This window comes from Eleutherodactylus coqui, chromosome 1 (assembly GCF_035609145.1).
Source record: "Eleutherodactylus coqui strain aEleCoq1 chromosome 1, aEleCoq1.hap1, whole genome shotgun sequence".
Lineage (NCBI taxonomy): Eukaryota > Metazoa > Chordata > Amphibia > Anura > Eleutherodactylidae > Eleutherodactylus > Eleutherodactylus coqui.
In genome coordinates, this window is record NC_089837.1 from 247,692,797 (window position 1) to 247,713,131 (window position 20,335).

The following is a 20,335-nucleotide window of genomic DNA, read 5'->3' on the forward strand; positions in this document are numbered from 1 at the left end:
AATATACTTAAAATTCCTGCAGGAACTTGAACAGTTCTGAACATTATTCGTCCTGTGTAAATGGGCCATAAGTTATGGTGCTGTGGGGACATGACAAGTTAGCTCTAAGTTTAGAAAAAGCCCAAATACCTGAGGTTTCCAATGAGTTAAATCCCCTTTCTTCTTCTACATTCACACAATCGTGAATCTTGCGCAAGTTCAGTGCATTGTGAGACACACAAAACTTGCATGAATGTGAGCTCCATTTTTTTGAATGGAGACATACATATGAGCGGTTTTCCCTCACAGAGATGCTGTGAACTAAAAAATTACTGCATTTCCTATTTTTTCTTGTTACTTGGAACGCATCACCCATTGTTTTCAATGTCACAGTCAAACATGTTGCATGCCGTGCGATGTGCAAGCGAGTGCAATGTGATGTTTTCCATTGAAAACAATGGGAAACAGTTGCCAAACCCCCGACACACGTGAAAAATCTCCGTGGGTAAAACGCATACTGACAAGTGCATCATCGGGCCAGGACTCTCAGCCCAATATCGTGCTCGCCCTTTGTGAATGTAGTCTTAGTCAGATCAGGATTTAGCAATCTCGGATAAACCCTTAAAGGGGTTGTCCCGAGGCAGCAAGTGGGTCTATACACTTCTGCATGGCCATAATAATGCACTTTGTAATGTACATTGTGCATTAATTATGAGCCATACAGAAGTTATAAAAAGTTTTATACTTACCTGCTCCGTTGCTGGCGTCCTCGTCTCCATGGTGCCGACTAATTTTCGCCCTCCGATGGCCAAATTAGCCGCGCTTGCGCAGTCCGGGTCTTCTTCTTTTCTGAATGGGGCTCCGTGTAGCTCCGTGTAGCTCCGCCCCGTCACGTGCCGATTCCAGCCAATCAGGAGGCTGGAATCGGCAATGGACCGCACAGAAGCCCTGCGGTCCATGAAGACAGAGGATCCCGGCGGCCATCTTCAGCAGGTGAGTATGAAGACGCCGGACCGCCGGGATTCAGGTAAGCGCTGTGCGGGTGGTTTTTTTAACCCCTGCATCGGGGTTGTCTCGCGCCGAACGGGGGGGGGGGTTTAAAAAAAAAAAAAACCCGTTTCGGCGCGGGACAACCCCTTTAAGGAACTTCTGATATTAATTTGCAAAACCAAGAAACCGTTCTAATCCTTTTGTTGTTTTTTGCTGGACCCCATCCTTAATCACTAGAGTTTGGAAAAATATATCCGAAAACCAACCGTAACCCCAAAAAATTAACTTTCGGCACACAAACAGTTTTTTGGCAAAAAGATGATTTTCTCATAATCTTTGAAGTACAGTACAAACATGGCTGACATGGGACTGAGAATTGGGAGAAAAAAATCAAAATATCACAACATATTGATCAATAATTGCTCCATACTATCTTTAAAAACTTCAATAATAAGATTCTGAACCCGTGCAGGGGCATTACTCCAACCAAATGGCATGCGCATCACTTTGCCTAGAGCAGTAATTACTGTATAACATCAGTAAAACAACATAACCTGAAGATGAAAGAACTCTGTCTTGTGCTATGCAAAGATATATTGTAAGGATATTTGTCCTGATTTGTAAGCAAAACAGCCAATAAACATGTTTGTATATCAGAAGCGGCTGACTGGCAAAGATTTAATGGAAAAATGATTGTAGCGTGGAGGATTAAGAAAGGGAGGAGTTAACCTGCCCCAGGCACATTCCAGCGGCGCCCTCCTCCCCATTCCTCAATAACGCTCCCTCTGGAAGTATACCGGAAAGCTTCTCCAACACAGGTGTGCCTCTGCAATGTCAACACCGTTCTACGAGACCTTTGCTTCCTGTGCTAAAAGCCATCAACCATGTGATCCTAAATAGCCAAATGCTATTTGACATGTGATCTGCTGACAACAAAAACAAGTGTATTAGAAATGCTAACTGCCTATCATCAGGCGAGTCTGCCAACTCACAGGCAAATTAAATATTTGCTTTCTTTATATATGTATTGCTTCAAAGCCAAGCGTAGTCCCTATGACCTCAAACGTATTTGACTATATAACATGGGGATATTGAAAGCAGCTTTCCGTGACATTTCTTCATTTTGGCCCACATTTTAGGCAGGTGAATAGATGGAAAACATCTCACTAATAACCAAAAATTCTATTAAAGTGTTACGAAAGCATAACATTTTACCTTATCAGTCTACTGCATAGCCCTCAGTTGCTATTGGCAACTACTCCACTTTTGACTGCAATAGTTTCTCTAAACAAATTGGAAGTCACTCTAACCCCCTCATAGAGGGCAACATCTATCCTCATCATTACTACTGGGGTTGAAGCAGTGGCTAAATTAAAGCTATTATTGACAGTTCTGATACAGTGTGATGCAGCAGCAGCAAAAAAAGGTAGACAATTCTGGGATGTATTAAGAGAAGCATAGCGTCAAGATCACATGAGGTAATTATCCCCCTCTACTCTTCCTTAGTCAGACCTCAATAAACTGGAGCAAGTTCAGAGAAGAGCCACCAGGATGGTGAGCGGTCTGCAAATCATGTCCTATGAGGAACGGCTAAAGGATCTCGGAATGTTTAGCTTGCAGAAAAGAAGGCTGAGAGGAGACTTAATAGCTGTCTACAAATATCTGAAGGGCTGTCACTGTGCAGAGGGATCAGCCCTATTGTCATTTGCACAAGGAAAGGCTAGAAGCAATGGGATGAAACTGAAAAGGAGGAGACACAAATTAGATATTAGAGAAAAAGCTCTCTGACAGTAAGATGATCAATGAGTGGAACAGGTTGCCATGAGAAGTGGTGAGTTCTCCTTAAATGGAAGCCTTCAGACAGAGGCTGGACAGACATCTGTCTGGGATGATTTAGTGAATCCTGCATGGAGCAGGGGGTTGGACCCGATGATCTTTCCAACTCTACAATTCTATGATACCACTAGTGGTATATATTTAGTGCACAGACACTAAGTAAATAAATTATATCATGATTAACCCAGCAGTGGCAAATCAGAATGTAGAAAGTATGAGTCCCGCACATTGCTCATACAGAGTTCCATTATTAATTATGTCTGCCCCCAATCCAATTATATGCATTTTAATTAACAGCTACATTTTAGCTTATAAAAAATAATAGTATAGTTTTTTTTTTCTAAATTGTACTAATCAATATCGATGAGGGCAGCTGTAAAGAACTGCGGAAATTCCCCACCCACACTGTTTAACTATGAAGGCTACAAACTGAATATAGTAGATAACAGATCATTTTAGTTTCTAGCTAATAGTTTCCAATGCAAAATCTGTAACAAAACCCAATAGCCATCCTGTATAAAGTCACCTTATGTGTGACTGCTACTTCTCTATCCCCTATAACTATGACCATAAGTATTTTCCATTTAATATAGTAGGTGACTTTAAAAAATGAAAAACCTGTGACAGTCTATCATAGGATGTCGGTATTATTGTATCTTGTCACCACCAGGAGACAAAAGTGACAGGCCAGTTACGCCCCCTGTAGCTGATTGGCTACAGAGCAAGCTGGCCTGCAGGTCCTGGTAGGCCACAAAGGGTTCTTCCACAGTGCCAGCAGCACCTGCAGAGGATCCTCAGGCAGGGGAGGACCTCAGCAAACCTGGAAACAGTGTTGCAGGCGGCGGCACCACATGTACACCCAGCCGCAGCAGGACACACAGAGCCATTCCTTATCCCCTACAGCAGCGACAAGGGTCGGAGTGGATGCGGCGGCAGGAGACACCGGAGCACTGAGGCAGCGGAGCCCCTGCCTCAGTGCAGGGGGATTGCGGCGCCGGCAGGACACACTGGAGCAGTGAGTGAGCAGATCCCCTGGCTGAGTGCAGGGGGATTGCGGTGCAGGCAGAAGACAAAGGAACAGTGACGCAGTGGAGCCCCTGCCTCACTGCAGGGGCATTGGGGCACCAGCAGGAGACACCAGAGCACTGAGGCAGCGGAACCCCTGCCTCAGTGAACGGTGATTGCTGCAGGCCGGAGGCACGGCGTAACAGTTGGCATAGGGAGATGCTAGGGAGACAGCTGCTCCAGGAAAACTCCTTGCTGCAGCGTCTGTATAGATTGTTCCCTGGGCCGGACAGTTACGGTTAGGGTTAGGGTGAGTTTTCAGGTGAGGCTTAGATTATTCACTGTAAACTCTTCCATGTTACCCCTGTAACATGGAAGTATTTACAGCTAATAATGTAAGCCTAACATGAAGACAAACCCCTAACCGTAACTGTGCAGCCCAGGCAACAATCTATACAGACGCTGCTGCTAGGATCTTACACAAGTCACCCAATCGGGAGCTAGGGATGTGACAGGGGCGTTCCTCCATGCAAGTCCTGTCAAACCCCTAGCTTACTGGTGGTGACAAGATACAATAATACTACAAGAGTGCCTGAGAGTTATCCCAAGAGCACATAACAGTTATCCACCTATTCCTCTTGCTTTTACACAGGAGCAATAGTTGTTCAATGAATGGAGGCAGAGCAGACCAGAGATCTCTTCTGGCTATCCACCTATATTCACTGTGAACAGGCAGTCATTCAAAGATGAATGACTACCTGTTTACACTGAGCGAGACCTCGCTCACTGGTCACTTTGTTATCAGTGAGTGCATAGCGACTACTCAGAGATCTCTCGCTCAGTACCTTGTTGAGTGCCAAGATTACACGGGACAACTAATCGCTGAAAATCGCTTGTTTGAATAATTTTTTAGCTGATAGTTGTCCCGTGTAAAGCCATCCTAAGGCCACTCTCACACACACCACTTTTACTGCGATTAGCATGGCGTCCCGAGCGCTGTCATGACCACAGTACAATGCACCCATTGATTTTAATGGGGCTTCTAAGAGCTGTGCTCGAACGCAGCATTTCTAAAATAGAACAGGACTCTCATCACCCATCACAATGACGGGGTACGTTAAAAACCGCTATCAAACGCTCTGACGTGTTCAAAAACTGCACTCAAAATTTGCGCAAAAAATGTCACGATTTTGAGCACGTTTTCTGAACGCATGTGTGCAAGTGGCCTAAGACTATGATCCCCTTCTCAGAATAATGTTAATTAACATTTGGAGACAGATGTAACAAGAAAATATCTGGTATGTAAAGGTGGAAGGCATTACTATTAGCCTTCGGAGTAATACTATGGTGTTGTATTGCATACTTTTATAACTCAAAGAAATTTAAAAGCATGCCCATTTTGCACTTTTGCTTTACATTTGTGTTGTTCGTCTCTATCCTCAAAGCCAAACATTGAAAATACTGGAACCACAGGATCCAATAGATGTTGGACTCGAACAGCACCAGACAGACCCCTTTGGCTATAATGCGGTTCATATGCCCTCCAGCATGCCATTTAAATTTTTCACAGTGGCACAGCATGATTTTGTACTGATCTACGCCAAAGGCTCTGACCGGAGCCTTCAACATAGATGTGAATGTCACTTTGGATCACTTAGTCTCATTTACATTTACAGAACACAGAGATATGAAAATCACCTGAATTTGATTTTTTCAGTGACGAAAGAACATTTTCATTTACCACAGGATGATACTACTTTGCATTTATTGGGTTCACTAAAAAGAGAGGCAGCGAGCGTCCTTTACATCAAAATATGAAAAACTATTTCATTTGTTATTTATTCATTTGAGTTAAAAGTCTAGGACTCCTATGAGGACAGTCAAGCTGTGACTATATAGGGCACTCAATCCAATTTTTAATCCAATGACTAAAATATAATCTTTCCATAAGGTATAGTAAAAGCTTTATGATGACCTGCCCTCTGGGTAGGTGGAACCTACATAGATCAGCTGTTTGGGCCTAAGCTTGCAATACCATCTCATGCTGAGGCATAGTATACAATCTGTGCTACCGTAGTTCCAACTTTTGTGGTTCCTGCAAACAACTGGTTGGCAGGGGTACGTTTCCTTGCAAAGCTGCGCTGCACCGCTCTTCCTACAACTCCAAAGATCCCTTTCTCACAACACGCATAAGGAATTCAGCAGAATATCTGTCTTATGACTGTGAAGTCAAACAAAGGCTGGGAGAAAGAGGTATGGAAGGAGAAACATTCAACTGACGCCACATTGGAAGAAGCCAGAAGTTGGTCACATCTAAAGATGAATAACCCCTTCCAAAAACAATGGGATTCCCATGGTGTCACCACTGGATAACATCACCCCATTGACTGGAAGAAAACATGGATTTTGTATAGAGAAAATTGGCATGTAAATGGAAGTTGGTACACTGTGTCATGGCAGTGGATGTGGATCCGCTGTGCCACAAAACAATTTATCTTAGGGCTTGATCTGGGAGCTGCACCTCCGGTTGCCTAGTTTTCGTGCCATATGATGTCACAAGAAATCAGATGACCTCTGCAGCCAATGTGAGGCTGCAGCGTCACTGCAGAAATTCAATGGCGCCATGCTGCTGCCTCTCATTGGCTGCAGGAGTCACTTGATTTCCCATTTGTAAGAACAAATCTTAGGACCACAGCGGGCTGCAGATTATTTTATATAAGTATATCTTTGTTTAATATTTTCACACAGGGGTCCTAATGAAAAGGGGTTGTCTGGTTACTTTAAATGCACAGAGGTCAGAAACGCTCTTTTCTCCTTAGGGAGAGCAACTATATACTATAAACTAAGTGAGGAGACTCAAATGGCCACGCACGCTCCTCTGGGTAATATGCAAATAAGGGAGATGGAATAAATCCTCCACAGTGCCACCTATTGAAAGGCAGCATTCCTTCGAGTCAAAGTGGGACTTTTTATACAAGTCTTGTTACAATGACTGGGAATCAAAAGCAAAGCCAGACTCCATGTACATACAGCTGTTTCCGGGTTATTGCCCATCATCAGTGTACAGTAGGAGTCTGGCTTTTGCTAGTGAGAGGCCTGGGACAGGGGTCAGAAACGCTCTTTTCTCCTTAGGGAGAGCAACTATATACTATAAACTATAAGCTTATACAGCGATCTCAGGCAACACAGGACGCCAGTGTCTGGCGTCATGTTGCCATGGCAATAGGCCGGGCTCTCTGCGATTATATAGATCGCGGCAGGGAAGGGGTTAACAGCGGGGGCGCATCTCTGATCGCGCTATCCCCAGGACATAAGTTTACGCCCTGGTGCGGGAAGTACCCTGCTCCCAGGATGTAAACTTACGCCCTGGAGCGGGAAGAGGTTAAAGGGGTTGTACCAGAATTTCAAGTTACCCCCTACCCGCAGATCGCTTGCATGACCAGGACTTCATTTAAGGCCCTTTTACACGGCACGATTATCGTTCTGATTGATCAAAACCTCGCGCTCCTGCAGGGTTTTAAACGATAATTGTCCTGTGTAAAAGCATGCAGAAACTGAATGACTGGACGATACATCGTTCAGTGTAAACAGCAGCCATTCAGTACTCAACGGCCACTGCTTACAGTAAATGGAGAGGTGTGGAGGGAGAGCAGGGAGAGAACTCTCCTCCAGCCAACCCACCTCCCTGCTGGCTGCGCTGCGCGCGATCCAGTGATACTCGCTCCTGTGAAATGGCATGAGAGCGATTATACACGGGGACGAGTGTCGGGCATCATTTGCCCAACACTCATTCGGTGTAAATCAGTCTTTAGTCACCTCCTCACAGCACGGGGTGCAGTGACCTCTCAGTGAGGAGGATAGAGGAGACCCCTACTGATCAGCAATTGAAATTCTGGTAGAACCCCTTTCAACCCTGTCTGTGGGAATGTATGAAAAAGGGTGCGGGGCGACCTCTCTTCATACAGCGCAGGCGTCAGCTGTTTACTACACCTGACACCTGCGGGCAATAGCTGCAATTGGCCATTCAGCCGTTAACACTTTAAATGCCACTGTCAATTGTGACAGCGGCATTTAAATCCCTGAACGATGTTCGGGGGTCTCGTACGGTGAGATCGAGGGAGCCTTGCACGTGTCATGGCAGCCGGGGGCCTTCTGAAAGACCCGAGGGCTGCCTTGCGAGACTGTCTATCAAGCCATCCCCGTGGGGTGGCTTGATAGGCTGCCTGTCAGAATGCAGTATGATGTAATGCTATAGCATTACATCATACTGCAGGAGCGATCAAAGCATCGCATCGCATATTGTAGTCCCCCAGGGGGACTTAAAAGTAAAGTTAAAAAAAGATCAATAAAGTTTTTTTAATTGTAAAAAAAAAAAAAGTAATAAAAGTTTAAATCACCCCCCTTTTGTCATATCTGTAATTAAAAAATCTAAATCATAAAATAAAAATACATATTTGGTATCGCTGCGTCCGTAAAAGTTTGATCTATCAAAGTAGCACATTATTTACCCCGCACGGTGAACGTAGTCTGAAAAAAATAAATAAATAACGCCAGAAATAGACTTTTTCAGTCTCCCTGTCTCCAAGAAAAAACGCAATAAAAAGCGATAATAAAGTCATATGTATTACGAATTTGTACTAACGGAAACTACAGGACATCCCACAAAAATAAGCCCTTGCTGAACTACATCAACGAAAAAATAAAAAAGTTATTGGGCGCAGAAGATGGCTGCAGAAAATAATTGAAAAAAAATAAATGTCTTTGAAAAAAAGAGTTGTATAGTAAAAAAAAAACATGCAAGTTTGGTATCGTAGTAATCGTACTGACCGATAGAATAAAGTTATCATGTCGTTTTTGTTGCAGTTTGTGCGCAGTAGAAACAAGACGCACTGAAAGATGTTTTGTTTTTTTTATTTTACTCCACTTAGAATTTTTTTTAAGTTTTTCAGTACATTATATGGTACTTTTAATAGCACCATTGAAAAACGCAACTCGTCCCGCAAAAACAAGGCTTCATACAGCTACATCGATGGATAAATAAAGGAGTTATGATATTTTTAAAGGGGGGAGGAAAGAACAAAAATGGGGGAATAAAAAGGGCCACGTCATTAAGGGGTTAATTTAGTCAACACTGTAAAGTACTGTATACTGCAATACAGAAATTTTGCAGTATATGGCTGCCTGTAGACAGCCGGGTCGCAGCGGGATGCAGGCCCGTGCCCCTGCAGAGACCTGCGTCTCACCTGCTCCCGGCGTCTACCATCTCTGCTATGCGCCGGCTGCTGGCCAGCCGGCGCATGCGCAGAGCGGAGCCGACCCATCACTACTGAGCGAGGCCGAACACAAAAAAAGAACATGCTGCGATTGGTTTTCTAATTCAATCCTATGGCAGCGGGCATGGGCGGATATTCTGCAGGAAATCCCGCCGCAGAATTTCTGCCCATGTGCAGGGGCCCATAGGATAAGGGATCAAGTGACTGCAAGTTTATTCCCATATGGGGACTAAATAGAAATGGAAAAAACCTTGAAAGGGAATCTGTCAGTACTTTCAAGCATATAAAACAGCACGAGGCAGCTCTCACTCACACCCATTCATGAATTCATGAATGAGTGTGAGTGAGAGCTGCCCCTGATTGGTCCCTGCGCTGAGCCAATCAGAGGCAGCTCATTCATGAATGGGTGTGAGTGAGAGCTGCCTCTGATTGGTCAGGCTGTGACCAATCAGAGGCAGCTCATTCAGCAGGCGGGGAGTTTAAATCCCCGGCTGCTGAATACTACAGAGAGCAGTTCAGAGAACTGCCGCTGGCCGGGCTGAACTCCGTCTGCCGGGACCGGGTGAGTATATATATTTTTTTTATTTTTACACATTTCTGGATGAATTGCAGGGAATGGCTTATATATTTAAGCCCTTCCCGAAAACTCATCCCGCGATCGCCCGCAGCGCATTGCTTTCAATGGAGCCGGCTGTATTGCCGGCTCCATTGAATTCAATGGCCTAACATCGTTCTTCTCTGAGGAGAACGATCTTTATGCTGACAGTGCGGGGGGGGGGGAGGGGTTCTCACTCCCGCGCTTGCCGGCAGCCCATTGCTTTCAATGGAGCCGGCTGTATTGCCGGCTCCATTGTATTCAATGGGCTAACATTGTTCTTCTCTGCCACAGCTGTTACAGCTATGGCAGAGGAGAACGATCTTTATGCTGAAATTTTTTTCTTTTTTCTTTTTTTTTTTTTACACATTTTAGGATGATTTTCAGGTAAGGGCTTATATTCTTAAGCCCTTCCCGAAAATTCATCCTGAGATCGCCGGCAGCCCATTGCTTTCAATGGAGCCGGCTGTATTGCCGGCTCCATTAAATTCAATGGTCAGTGCTCGTTTAATCGAGACGAGTACCGCGTGGTGCTCGTCTCGAGTAACGAGCATCTCGAGCACCCTAATACTCGAACGAGCATCAAGCTCGGACGAGTATGCTCGCTCATCTCTAATGCTGACTAATCTGGTGGGCAGGCCAGTATGTCTCTGCTGCCCAGACTTCGTCCCATAAACTAGCCCCTCTGTGCCTGTATGATGTAAATGACATAAGACACGTCAACCACTGAGCAATCAAAATCTCGACATATGCCAGGAGATTGCTGACCAGCGCATGCGCAGATGACTGCACCACATCTGTCCAAAAAAGTGACAAATGATCTGTGCCCACAGAGGTCTGTGTATGCGTGAAATTTTGATCAAAATGTTCAGATGCATTGGTGAGTGGTACAGGAAATTTTAAAACACTACTTCTTCAGTTATGCTTTCCTTGGGAACCGTAACAAAATCTGTTTTGAAATCAGCTGTACTTCAGTATTTTGTTACTGTTGGTAGTTTTATATGCTTGAAATTGCTGACAGGTTTCCTTTAGTGTAATTATTAAAAATATAAAAAAATGAAGTTCTAACACAACCACTTTTTCCATTTTTCATGAAAAAGAAACATAAATTGGTATCACCATATCTGTAAAAGTAAAGGTCAAAACTATTAAAATATCGCACTATTTATCCCACACAGTGGGCTGAAAAGAAAGTACAATGATAGAGTTGCATTTTTTGGGGCACCACATCCAAAATTAAAAAAGTGATGTGCCCAAGAAAGGTACCGATAAAAAGTACAGCTCAGTCAATGGAAAAGTGAAAAAAAAGGAAAACGGTGATGGAAAGCAATTTGAAGAAAGGTTTTTGATTCTGTAAAAAAGGTAAAACATTAAAAAAAACACAGTATAAACCTGGTATTGCCATAATTGTATTGACCCACAGAATAAAGTAAACATGTCATTTTTGATGTACTGTGAACACCATAAACCCGCTCCACCAAGATGTGTTATTTTTCAATTTTACCCCACTTAAATTTTTTTAAATGTTTTCCAGAACATTACATGGTGCATTAAATTGTAGCATTACAGATTCTGTCAAATTGGAAAAACAGTGCTACATCAAAACAACAGACACCTTGGCAGAACCCGGCAGGCCCCATTGTAACCAAAAAAGCAAAAGCATGAAGCAATGCTTAAAGAGCCACTCCGCTGAAATTATTTTTTATTCATTATGTGACTAGCCCCCCTGGTGTGAGGAGAAAGAATACCTTTCCTGACCAATGTCTGCACAGCTCTTACTATTCAAGCCAGAAACCTACTGCACACTGATGGGGGGCAAACAACCCGAAATTGCTGTCTGTGCATAGTTGACTTTGGCTCATAATTCCCAGTGATTGTTACAAAGCTTGTTAACAGTTCGGACACTGACTTGCTGGAATGCTGCCTTCCAATAGGTGGTGCTATAGAGGCATTGTTCCATCTTCTCATTTGCAAGGGGCTAGAAAACATACTAGAAAACATTCTCTTTTGTGCCTCACTTATCAAAACTGTAAAAAAAAAATTAACTTGTTGCCCATATCAACCAATTACAGTCCAGCATTATCTCAGTCCAATTCAAGAAATACAAGATGAGCTCTCGCTGGTTACTCTGGAAAAGCAGCCCCGTTTTCTGTAAGACAGTTTGATAAGTGAGGCCTCTTGGTGTGCATTCTCTGCATGTCCTTTTATGTAGTGGCAAACTGTAATTCAATGGGCACTTAACTTACTATTCTATCACTGTTATCAGTGAGTTGTATAGAGGAACATAAAGGACACAGAAATACAATGTGCTCTCTGCAACCGTGAGCAATAATGGTGTAAAAAATTAATTTGAAATATATTTTATAAACTAAAAAAAAAAAAGGAATGTTTTAAAAAGCTGGGCAGTAGGTGCTCATGCATTAGAGGCGATGTCTGAAACCTAATACCTGCTTTTATTCTACTTTTTATGTAGCCCTGAACAGATTTTCAATATACTTACTGTAGCAAAATAGTTTTGTTTCCCTGAGTAGACTATCATCACGTGATCCCACTCTGACGTTGAAGTCAGTTCCGAGATGACATAACGTACCCTGTGAGGCTATACGGCTCACCATATGTGTGCATCAGTAGCTACATCAGTCTTGAGGGCCTACCTTTCATTCACATGTACTGCGAATGACCCAATGTTCTCCAGTCTACACTGGTGAATGAAAATGACGGTCCTCGAGGTATGATGTAGTCGCTAACATACCCTGAACTACAAAGCTCATGGGGGTCTCTGTACGTGACATCTACTTGGAACTGGCTTGAAGTTCAGAGCGGGATCACATGACAATAGTCTTGGGATATTTTTTTGCTACAGAATATTGCAAATTTGTTTGAGAGTACATAATTAGTAGAATTATAGCCATTTCTAGGTCTTGGACAACTCCTTTAAATACATTTCTATCCTACAGAGTGTAGGTTACCCCAAACATACAATACTTATACCAATTTTTGTTTGTTTCACCCTATCCCTATCTGCTCTTGTGCCTTCACTTTAAAAAAATGTTTGTTTTTTTTACTCTCAGCAGTATAGTGATGTCATACATTAGGCAATGTGCAGGCATCTCTATACATGGCAGACGTAGAGGATTATTGATTTATTAAAGACTTCGTTTTACTTATGTCATAGTTCTTTTATTAATATAATATTTTCTTTTCTTATGCAAATTCAAAAGTGCATTGTAGGCTTGGCTAAACGATGCAGAGAACTTGTGAGAACAAAGACGTTAGTTAATATTAGCTAATACCTCTGAAGTGTTTCCCAGGCAAACAAGCAGAAGTTTTATACAGTGAAACCTAGTCAAAAAGCCAGCTCTTTGAGATGAGGACCATCTATCTAGATCCGATTTTCGGTGATAGATTTTCACTTCCCTTGCTTGTTTGCCAACCTGATTTTTTAATCTATATTTTTCTGCACAGCTTATCCAAAAATCACGAACAGTCAACATTTTTACAAACTTGTTGGAGAGGCGGACTTTGATGAAAAAAATGCAGTGAAGGGAGCTGGTCTGGTCCGACCACCGGACTACTCAGCTGAATTTACATACAGCATGGGAGATTTTCAAACATCTAATATACAGGTATGCTTTTACCGATATTGAAAACAAAACCTGTGTTGGCAAGACTGCAACTACACTATTGCAGTGCTAGCATTGTGCAGTGCTTCTCAACGCCCGTCCTCGTGGACCCTAACAGGTAATGTTTTCAGGATATCCTATAGTACGAACACCTGTGGCAATGTCTGAGGACTGACAATAATTACATCACCTGTGCAACACTGAGGAAATCCTGAAAACATCACCTGTTGGGGTTCTGAGGACTGGAGTTGGGGAACACTTTATGTTGCCTGTTTTATGTAGAAGACCGAATTCGCTTTGTATGTTTATTTGATAGTAGTTAGTCCAAAACTGACTATGTAAATGCGTTCTGATTGTAATGCAAATACTTCCTGTATGCAATTCTCATACATATTGCGAAACTATAAAGGATCATAAAAATCCTTCAGATAGAGCAAACCAATGCAATAATAAGATTGATCTGATTGTTTATCTGTGTACAAGCAGCAAGCACTCGCAAGTGAATAGACACAATGTATCTGTAGAGTGTATTGTATATTAAGCAATAAAAGTGTAACAAAGTGTAACAGTTTGTAGGGTGTAGGAGATGTACTCTATTATTATTATTCTTCACTTCAATAAACAAGTGTGAAAATAACATTGTTACTTATACATGCCATATTTGTAGCTGCATGTCAAGTGACCTTACTGATCCTGAACCCAGATAGTATTTTTAAGTTTCCATGGAGAGCACATTTCACATTTTCTGAATAAATAGCACTCTTTGCTAAGACAAACAGATACTGGTCAGACAAGCTTCACAGTCACAAAGAGGTATCTGTCACCAGCATACAGTGCATCAACCTCAAGTTGCATTTCTTGTCCTTAAAAGCACAAAGGTTTCCTATGTTCACAACATCATCGCATTTATGTTATTCAATAAAATAAAGACCCTCTAGAAATTCTCAAAGATATTATGATGCATTTTCTTTCTTACCATGGCAAAGTGAGCAGTCCAGCCTTCGGTTTTAGAATAGAGTAGACATCAAAGAGTAGGAGCACAGCAGATCACCTAGGACTGTGTTAATTTATGAGACACGATCACATCGACTTCTCTGGGACTTTTTCCAAATGTACAACGTTCTCTTTCCTGTCCTTTGAATTATCAGTGCTGACAGATGAATTATCTTCTGTGATACACAAAGCCTACTTTAGCATGCAGGTGGATCAGATGACACAACTGAGTGCTGGCTTCCAGTTTTCAGGTTGAGAATGATTGTATGCTTTTGTTTTGATGAGTGGCAAGGGTTAACTAGGTGTGTTCCAGGGTGGGTGTGCCTATAAACTTCCTGACAAAGCTTCTAGGACAAGTACAGAATCGTCACTTGGCAGAAGATGTTGGATGTGTCTTACTTAATTACTAGGTTGTGTGCATTGTTAAAAAAGAAAATCCATGACTTCATTAATAGAAAAAGTGAAACTCTGCAATGATTACCTTACATGCAGATGGTACTGTTAGCTAAAATATATTTTCAGTCCTTGTACTCTCCATGTATTCTACAGTCACCATCTGGCCCCGTAATAGACTACGAGGCTATTTAGAACTGTTCACATGGACCATTTGTGGTTCCCAATAATTTGCACGTGTAAAAGCCCTACCTATATTTACTTTATTGAATTCCCAGTTTTTAGGTAAACAATGGTCAAAATTGTCAATTATAGTTGACTTTTTTCATTAGAGCAAGTATATCATCAAGTACCAATAAAGGGTACTTGAATGCAGTCATCAGAGAAACATAGCCCACCCCTAGACAGCAGTCTGAAAAAGAGTCAACATCATCCATGTAAAGGTTCATCTTTTTATTGTGCCATTACATTGTATATAAGCCAAAACTCCAACATTTTGGCTCAAAGAAGCAGCCTCTGTCTAAACATGCTCCTTCTCTGAACCAAAGCGTTGTGATTTTATGTAATAAGACAACAATAAGATAAACATTTACATGGATGCTGTCATCCTTGACCATTTTGGAATGCTACTTGCTACAAGGTAAATGGGGGACCCTGTTGCAGATTTTGCATTGGGGCTCTGGAGCTACAAGTTATACCTCCTGGTCTTAAACTGTACTTACATGTAACATGGGTAATAACAGAAGTGTGGAACAATAAAACCTGCCAGCACACCTTAACAAGTCTAGTAATATTGTACAACATATGACATGCCTCTCTTAGCACTGTTTTCACAGCGTTGATGGATATCACAGAAGCCAGGTTTTTCATTTGTAGAAAATGTTAAAAATAATAATGCTTTTATTTGGGCGGACAAGCCGACTCACATAGCTCGCAGCACACTCGCTAGGCCAAAAGAGTTAGGCAGCTTGGGCTTACCAGACCTATCAGCTCATCACCAAGCTTCCCACCTGCTACGTGTAAGCAATGGATCACATTGGAACAGACGTTCTCTCCTATCCCTCTGGCAGCCTTACCATGGCTACAAGCAGACATCCCGCTAGCTTTCACCTTACAATTGGCCCCACTCTTAGGGTTCTCCACTGAGTTTTCCCCAAACCTGGAATCTCGCCTATGCCCTCGGCCCTATTCCCCATTTTGGGAAACCCAGCTATTCTCCCTAGCATGGAAAGTGGAGCATTCCATCTGTGGCTCCATTACGTTAGATCTAGGGTCTTCCAATTCTTATCGGAGGGACAGTGGCTACCATTAGACACGCTGACAAACATCACAGAACCTAGGTCCCTATCCTATTGGCAAGGCCTCCAAATCAGACACTTTTTCCTTTCTTTACCCCCACCCGAGGATTCTCCAGAACAATGACTCCTTTTGAACAACTCTGCCATTGTTCTGGTCCCTCACGTCACACCCTCTCACGCATATATAACATACTAACTACGCATGTAGAGGCCCCGCCTCCATCATATATCCTCACATGGGAAAGAGATCTGTCGCTTTTATTTACTCCTGAACAGCTTGATAAAATATACGCTCTGACACATAAATCCTCCATCTCTATTAAGACTCAAGAAACGGGTTTCAAAATTCTCTCAAAATGGTGCAGGGTGCCCTCTCGCTTACATAAAATGATACCATGAGTTCCCTCACTTTGTTGGAGATGCTGTACAAACCAGGGAACCGTACTCCATGTATTTTGGGAGTGTCCAGTGCTGTCAAGATTCTGGTCAGAGGTTTGGCGCATTACATCTAAATTTATGGACTTTGCTCTCCCAAAATTGCCCACATTCTTCCTCCTGCACCTTAGTAACATCCCTTCGTACTCTTATAAGCGCTCTGTGGTTAGACATCTGGTTAACGCAGCTAGGGCATGCATCCCAAAGCTTTGGCGGCAAACGATGTGGTTTAACATAATTGGCAAGATGATGGAGAACCTCACAGCATCTTTCAAAGACCTGCTGGATAAGTTCTCTAAAACCTGGCATTATTGGATCGAGATCCTAGACTCTGAGGAATATAGAAATCTGAATGGTTAATTTCTCCCCTGACCCATTTCTCAGGGTCCCCGGACCACATGGGTTACTGGACCACGTGCTCCCATATCCCCTCCTCCAAAGAAAAGGGGGGGGAGCGCTTCCCTCCTTTTTCCCTTTGTCTCTATCTTCTTCTTTTCTTTCCCCTTTTCTCTTTTTTCTCCTTCTCCTTCACCTCTACCTTTGGGGTAAACTCCATTCCCCATCCCTTGTCAATTTGTTCTATTTTGGTCCCTGAGGAAAAAGTATTTCCAAACCTCATACTACTGTTGGTATCCAGGCCCAAACTAGTTTATCCGCTACAATGATTTGTTCACTTTCAAGGCTACTCAAGCATAGATGGTGCTAGAAGCAAGTATTTGAATACATGTAAATCTCCGTTGTACTTGACAAAGCTGTATTTTATTTACATTTGAAAAGACAAATAAATAAAACATTTTAAAAAAGATGATAATTAGTGATGAGCGAGTATACTCGCTAAGGGCAATTGCTTGAGTGAGCGTTGCCCTTAGCGAGTACCTGCCCGCTCGAGACAAAAGGATCGGGTCTGGCGCGGGCAGGGAGCTGCGGGGGAGAGCAGGGAGGAACGGAGGGGAGATCTCTCTCTCCCTCTCTCCCCCTGCTCCCTCCTCCTGACAGCCGCTACTCACCGCTCCCCCGGCACCCGAACCTTTTGTCTCGAGCGGGCAGGTACTCGCTAAGGGCAATGCTCGCTCAAGCAATTGCCCTTAGCGAGTATGCCCGCTCATCTCTAATGATAATGCTTTGCTACAGTATAAACATGATTTAGTAAAAAACCTACATGTCCCGGTTTACCCATATTATATGCTATGGCAAAAGCACATGTGACATCATGATAAACAAATGATCACATGAAGCTTGACATATAAAACGGGTATGAGCATGACCAGTGAAATAACTAAAGGGTTATTCCCCTCACATAATGTGATAGCATATCACTGGGATATGCTTTTACTTTGTGTTTGGTGGTGGACTGACCACTGGAAACTTCAACTGAAGTTCCGATGTGCCGAAAAAACCCAAAACTGTGAAGGAGATAAAGCACTAAAAAAGTTTTGCAGCTGTTTCATTCTCAGAATTGGTGGGTGCCAAGGCAGTGGGGCTCTCACTGATCATAAAGTAATTGCATATACTAGCAATATGAAGTGCAAAGAAATATAACAATATTATTTGCATATTTCTTGCAATGAAAATGTTTTCATGTCATTTGGTCATGTCATAAGGTAATTCACTCTTGAGAACAGGTGGTTTGGTTTTGAGGAGATGGCTACACTAATGCTACCATGCCGAAGAATATGCCTGATGAGTGCAACTCTTGGTATACAAATAATTTCTTTACAAAAAACCTTTTAGAATGCAAAAAAACTAATTCCTAGAATTGGCTTGCTCAACAGTCTCACTCATCGCCATTGTAAATTCCACATTTATATTGCCACACAAAAATGTCTTTACCAAATTAAGAACTGTTTGGCCAATACAGTCTTAGATACTGTCCATGTCTGCAGTCCCCCTTATCTACTCAACTCTATCAAATTATGATATATGATTTACAAGGTTCAGTTAAGTGGTAGCCATTTGTAAACACAGACCAGGAGGACAGCGGGAACTGCAGCTGGATAGCCAGGGCAATGAATGGGTGAGTATGGTTGCCTTTATTGCTTTAACGCATTTGCAGACATTTTTTAAGTTCAGAACCATGCAACCCCTTTAATACTAAAAAAAAAAACTAAAATGATAATGCAGTTAGTTATATCTGTGTATGGCAAAGACAGTAAGGCTTGTTATTTGACTATATTTTCCATTGTCTGCTGCCTTCTCTGACACTTTGCCTAATATAAGTTGTGGAGGTATTCCAAGTGTACTGACTCTGCTCTACAACTATGTCCCTGTCTACATCATCTGGTGCTTTGTTATGGAAAACCTGACTGAGTGCATAAGTTGTCTCTTAACTGAGCCTATTTCTAGAGTAATGGCCTGGGAGTCCCAGCATCAAATACCAGATGTCAACTGGATGGATTAAAGGGTCAATACAGGGGAACCCTGGATGCTGCTTCTGGATCTAGCCCCCAAGTCACATCAGTTTAGAGGCACAGTGGATCCACATATGCTGCTCTCTTGATTGTGGAGCAGAATTCACATTTAGCTGTCTGAGAAGAGTTGTTTGAATATTTTTCTAAGGCATATGTCTAAAGAATGTAGCTTCCTACCATGTTTCCCCAAAAATAAGACAGTGTCTTATATTAATTTTTGTTCAAAAAGGTTTAACTTTTTTACATGTATAGCTGCCGGGACACTATTTAAATTGACTTTTTTAATTAACTGTTAGCAGGGCTTAGGTTGGGAGTAGGGCTTATATTTCAGGCATCCTCAAAAAGCCTGAAAAATCATTTTGCATCCTCAAAAATTCTGGAAAATCATGCTGTCCTATTTTCAGAGAATGTCTTATTTTCAGGGAAAGAGGGTACATATCTCGCCTAGGAACTCAGTATTTGAGCAAGACAGTGCTAATAGCATCTACTCAGCTCCCTGCTCTATGCGGATGAGGTCTTAAATCTGTCATAGATCTGTTCACAGATGGATGTTGACTTCCAAAGTTGCCATATATGTGGCACATTTCAGATTTCTTCCCTTTATGAAGAGTTGGTTATTGGCTGAAGTCTATTTAACTACTAGTCAGTTTCCAGCAAGGTTGGATTTTTTATTTAATTGCAAGCATAATTATTTTGTATGTGAACCAATACATTAGCTGTTTGGGAGTATGTACCATATGTGAATTACATAAATCAGGCAAAATGAGACATGCACTTAAATACTCCCAATCATCAAATTAATTTGAACAACACTGAACATGTCTGATTATTTTTTGCTATTCTACACCTCCTTTATTACAGAAAATCATCAGGTTTCAGCAAGTACTATAAGAAACAGGTCTAATATCTGATACTACCACTAATCTGTACACATAGTTAGTTAATCTTTGACAAGGTTTGATCACAATACCTAAAAAGCACTTTACACCTGGCCATAAAAACAAGTATTTTTACTGCTTCAACTAACAAACTGATCCGACAGTCTGTCCCAAGAATTTCTTGAGACTTGATCACCGTTTCATGCTATGAATTTGTACTAACAATCACAGTCTTCCTTAGCACAGATATAAGATGGTCTGTAGAGATTTGGTAGCCTTTTTTTTAAGATGGACATAACTAATTATTGAATTGTTCAATTATAATGCAATGCCCAATATTTCTGGTGCTTATAATAATAGGAAGGAACAGGAAATCCAACTTTTCTTGTGCAAGTTCTCCACACAAGAAGCATTTGACAGCTCTTAGGCCGGGCTCACATGGGCGAACTGGATTCCACATGTGGGAGGCCCATAGCGTATTCTAGCATGAGCCTGGCATACGCAACACAGGTTATTTTTTGCTTATTTGTATTTCCTGCACTGCCACTTACCGATGGCGCGGGTACCCACAACCCATATGCAATGTTAATTGCGCTTGGGCTGCGGGTTTAACCCCTTCATGACATGGC

General features: G+C 42.2%; 1 protein-coding gene across 2 annotated transcripts in view; it reads right to left on the reverse strand.

Moving 5' to 3' along the window:
• CRYBG1 (crystallin beta-gamma domain containing 1) overlaps positions 1–20,335 on the reverse strand; it is a 230,065-nt gene that overhangs the window by 105,692 nt on the left and 104,038 nt on the right. The window contains exon 1 of one of the 2 annotated variants that reach the window (XM_066607899.1): positions 14,278–14,538. The exons of the other annotated variant lie outside the window; for it this stretch is intronic. Coding sequence (XP_066463996.1) covers positions 14,278–14,280 — 3 coding nt within the window. The 5' untranslated portion in view covers positions 14,281–14,538. Of the gene's footprint in view, positions 1–14,277; positions 14,539–20,335 lie in introns of those variants that run through there. 2 annotated transcript variants of the gene reach the window in all.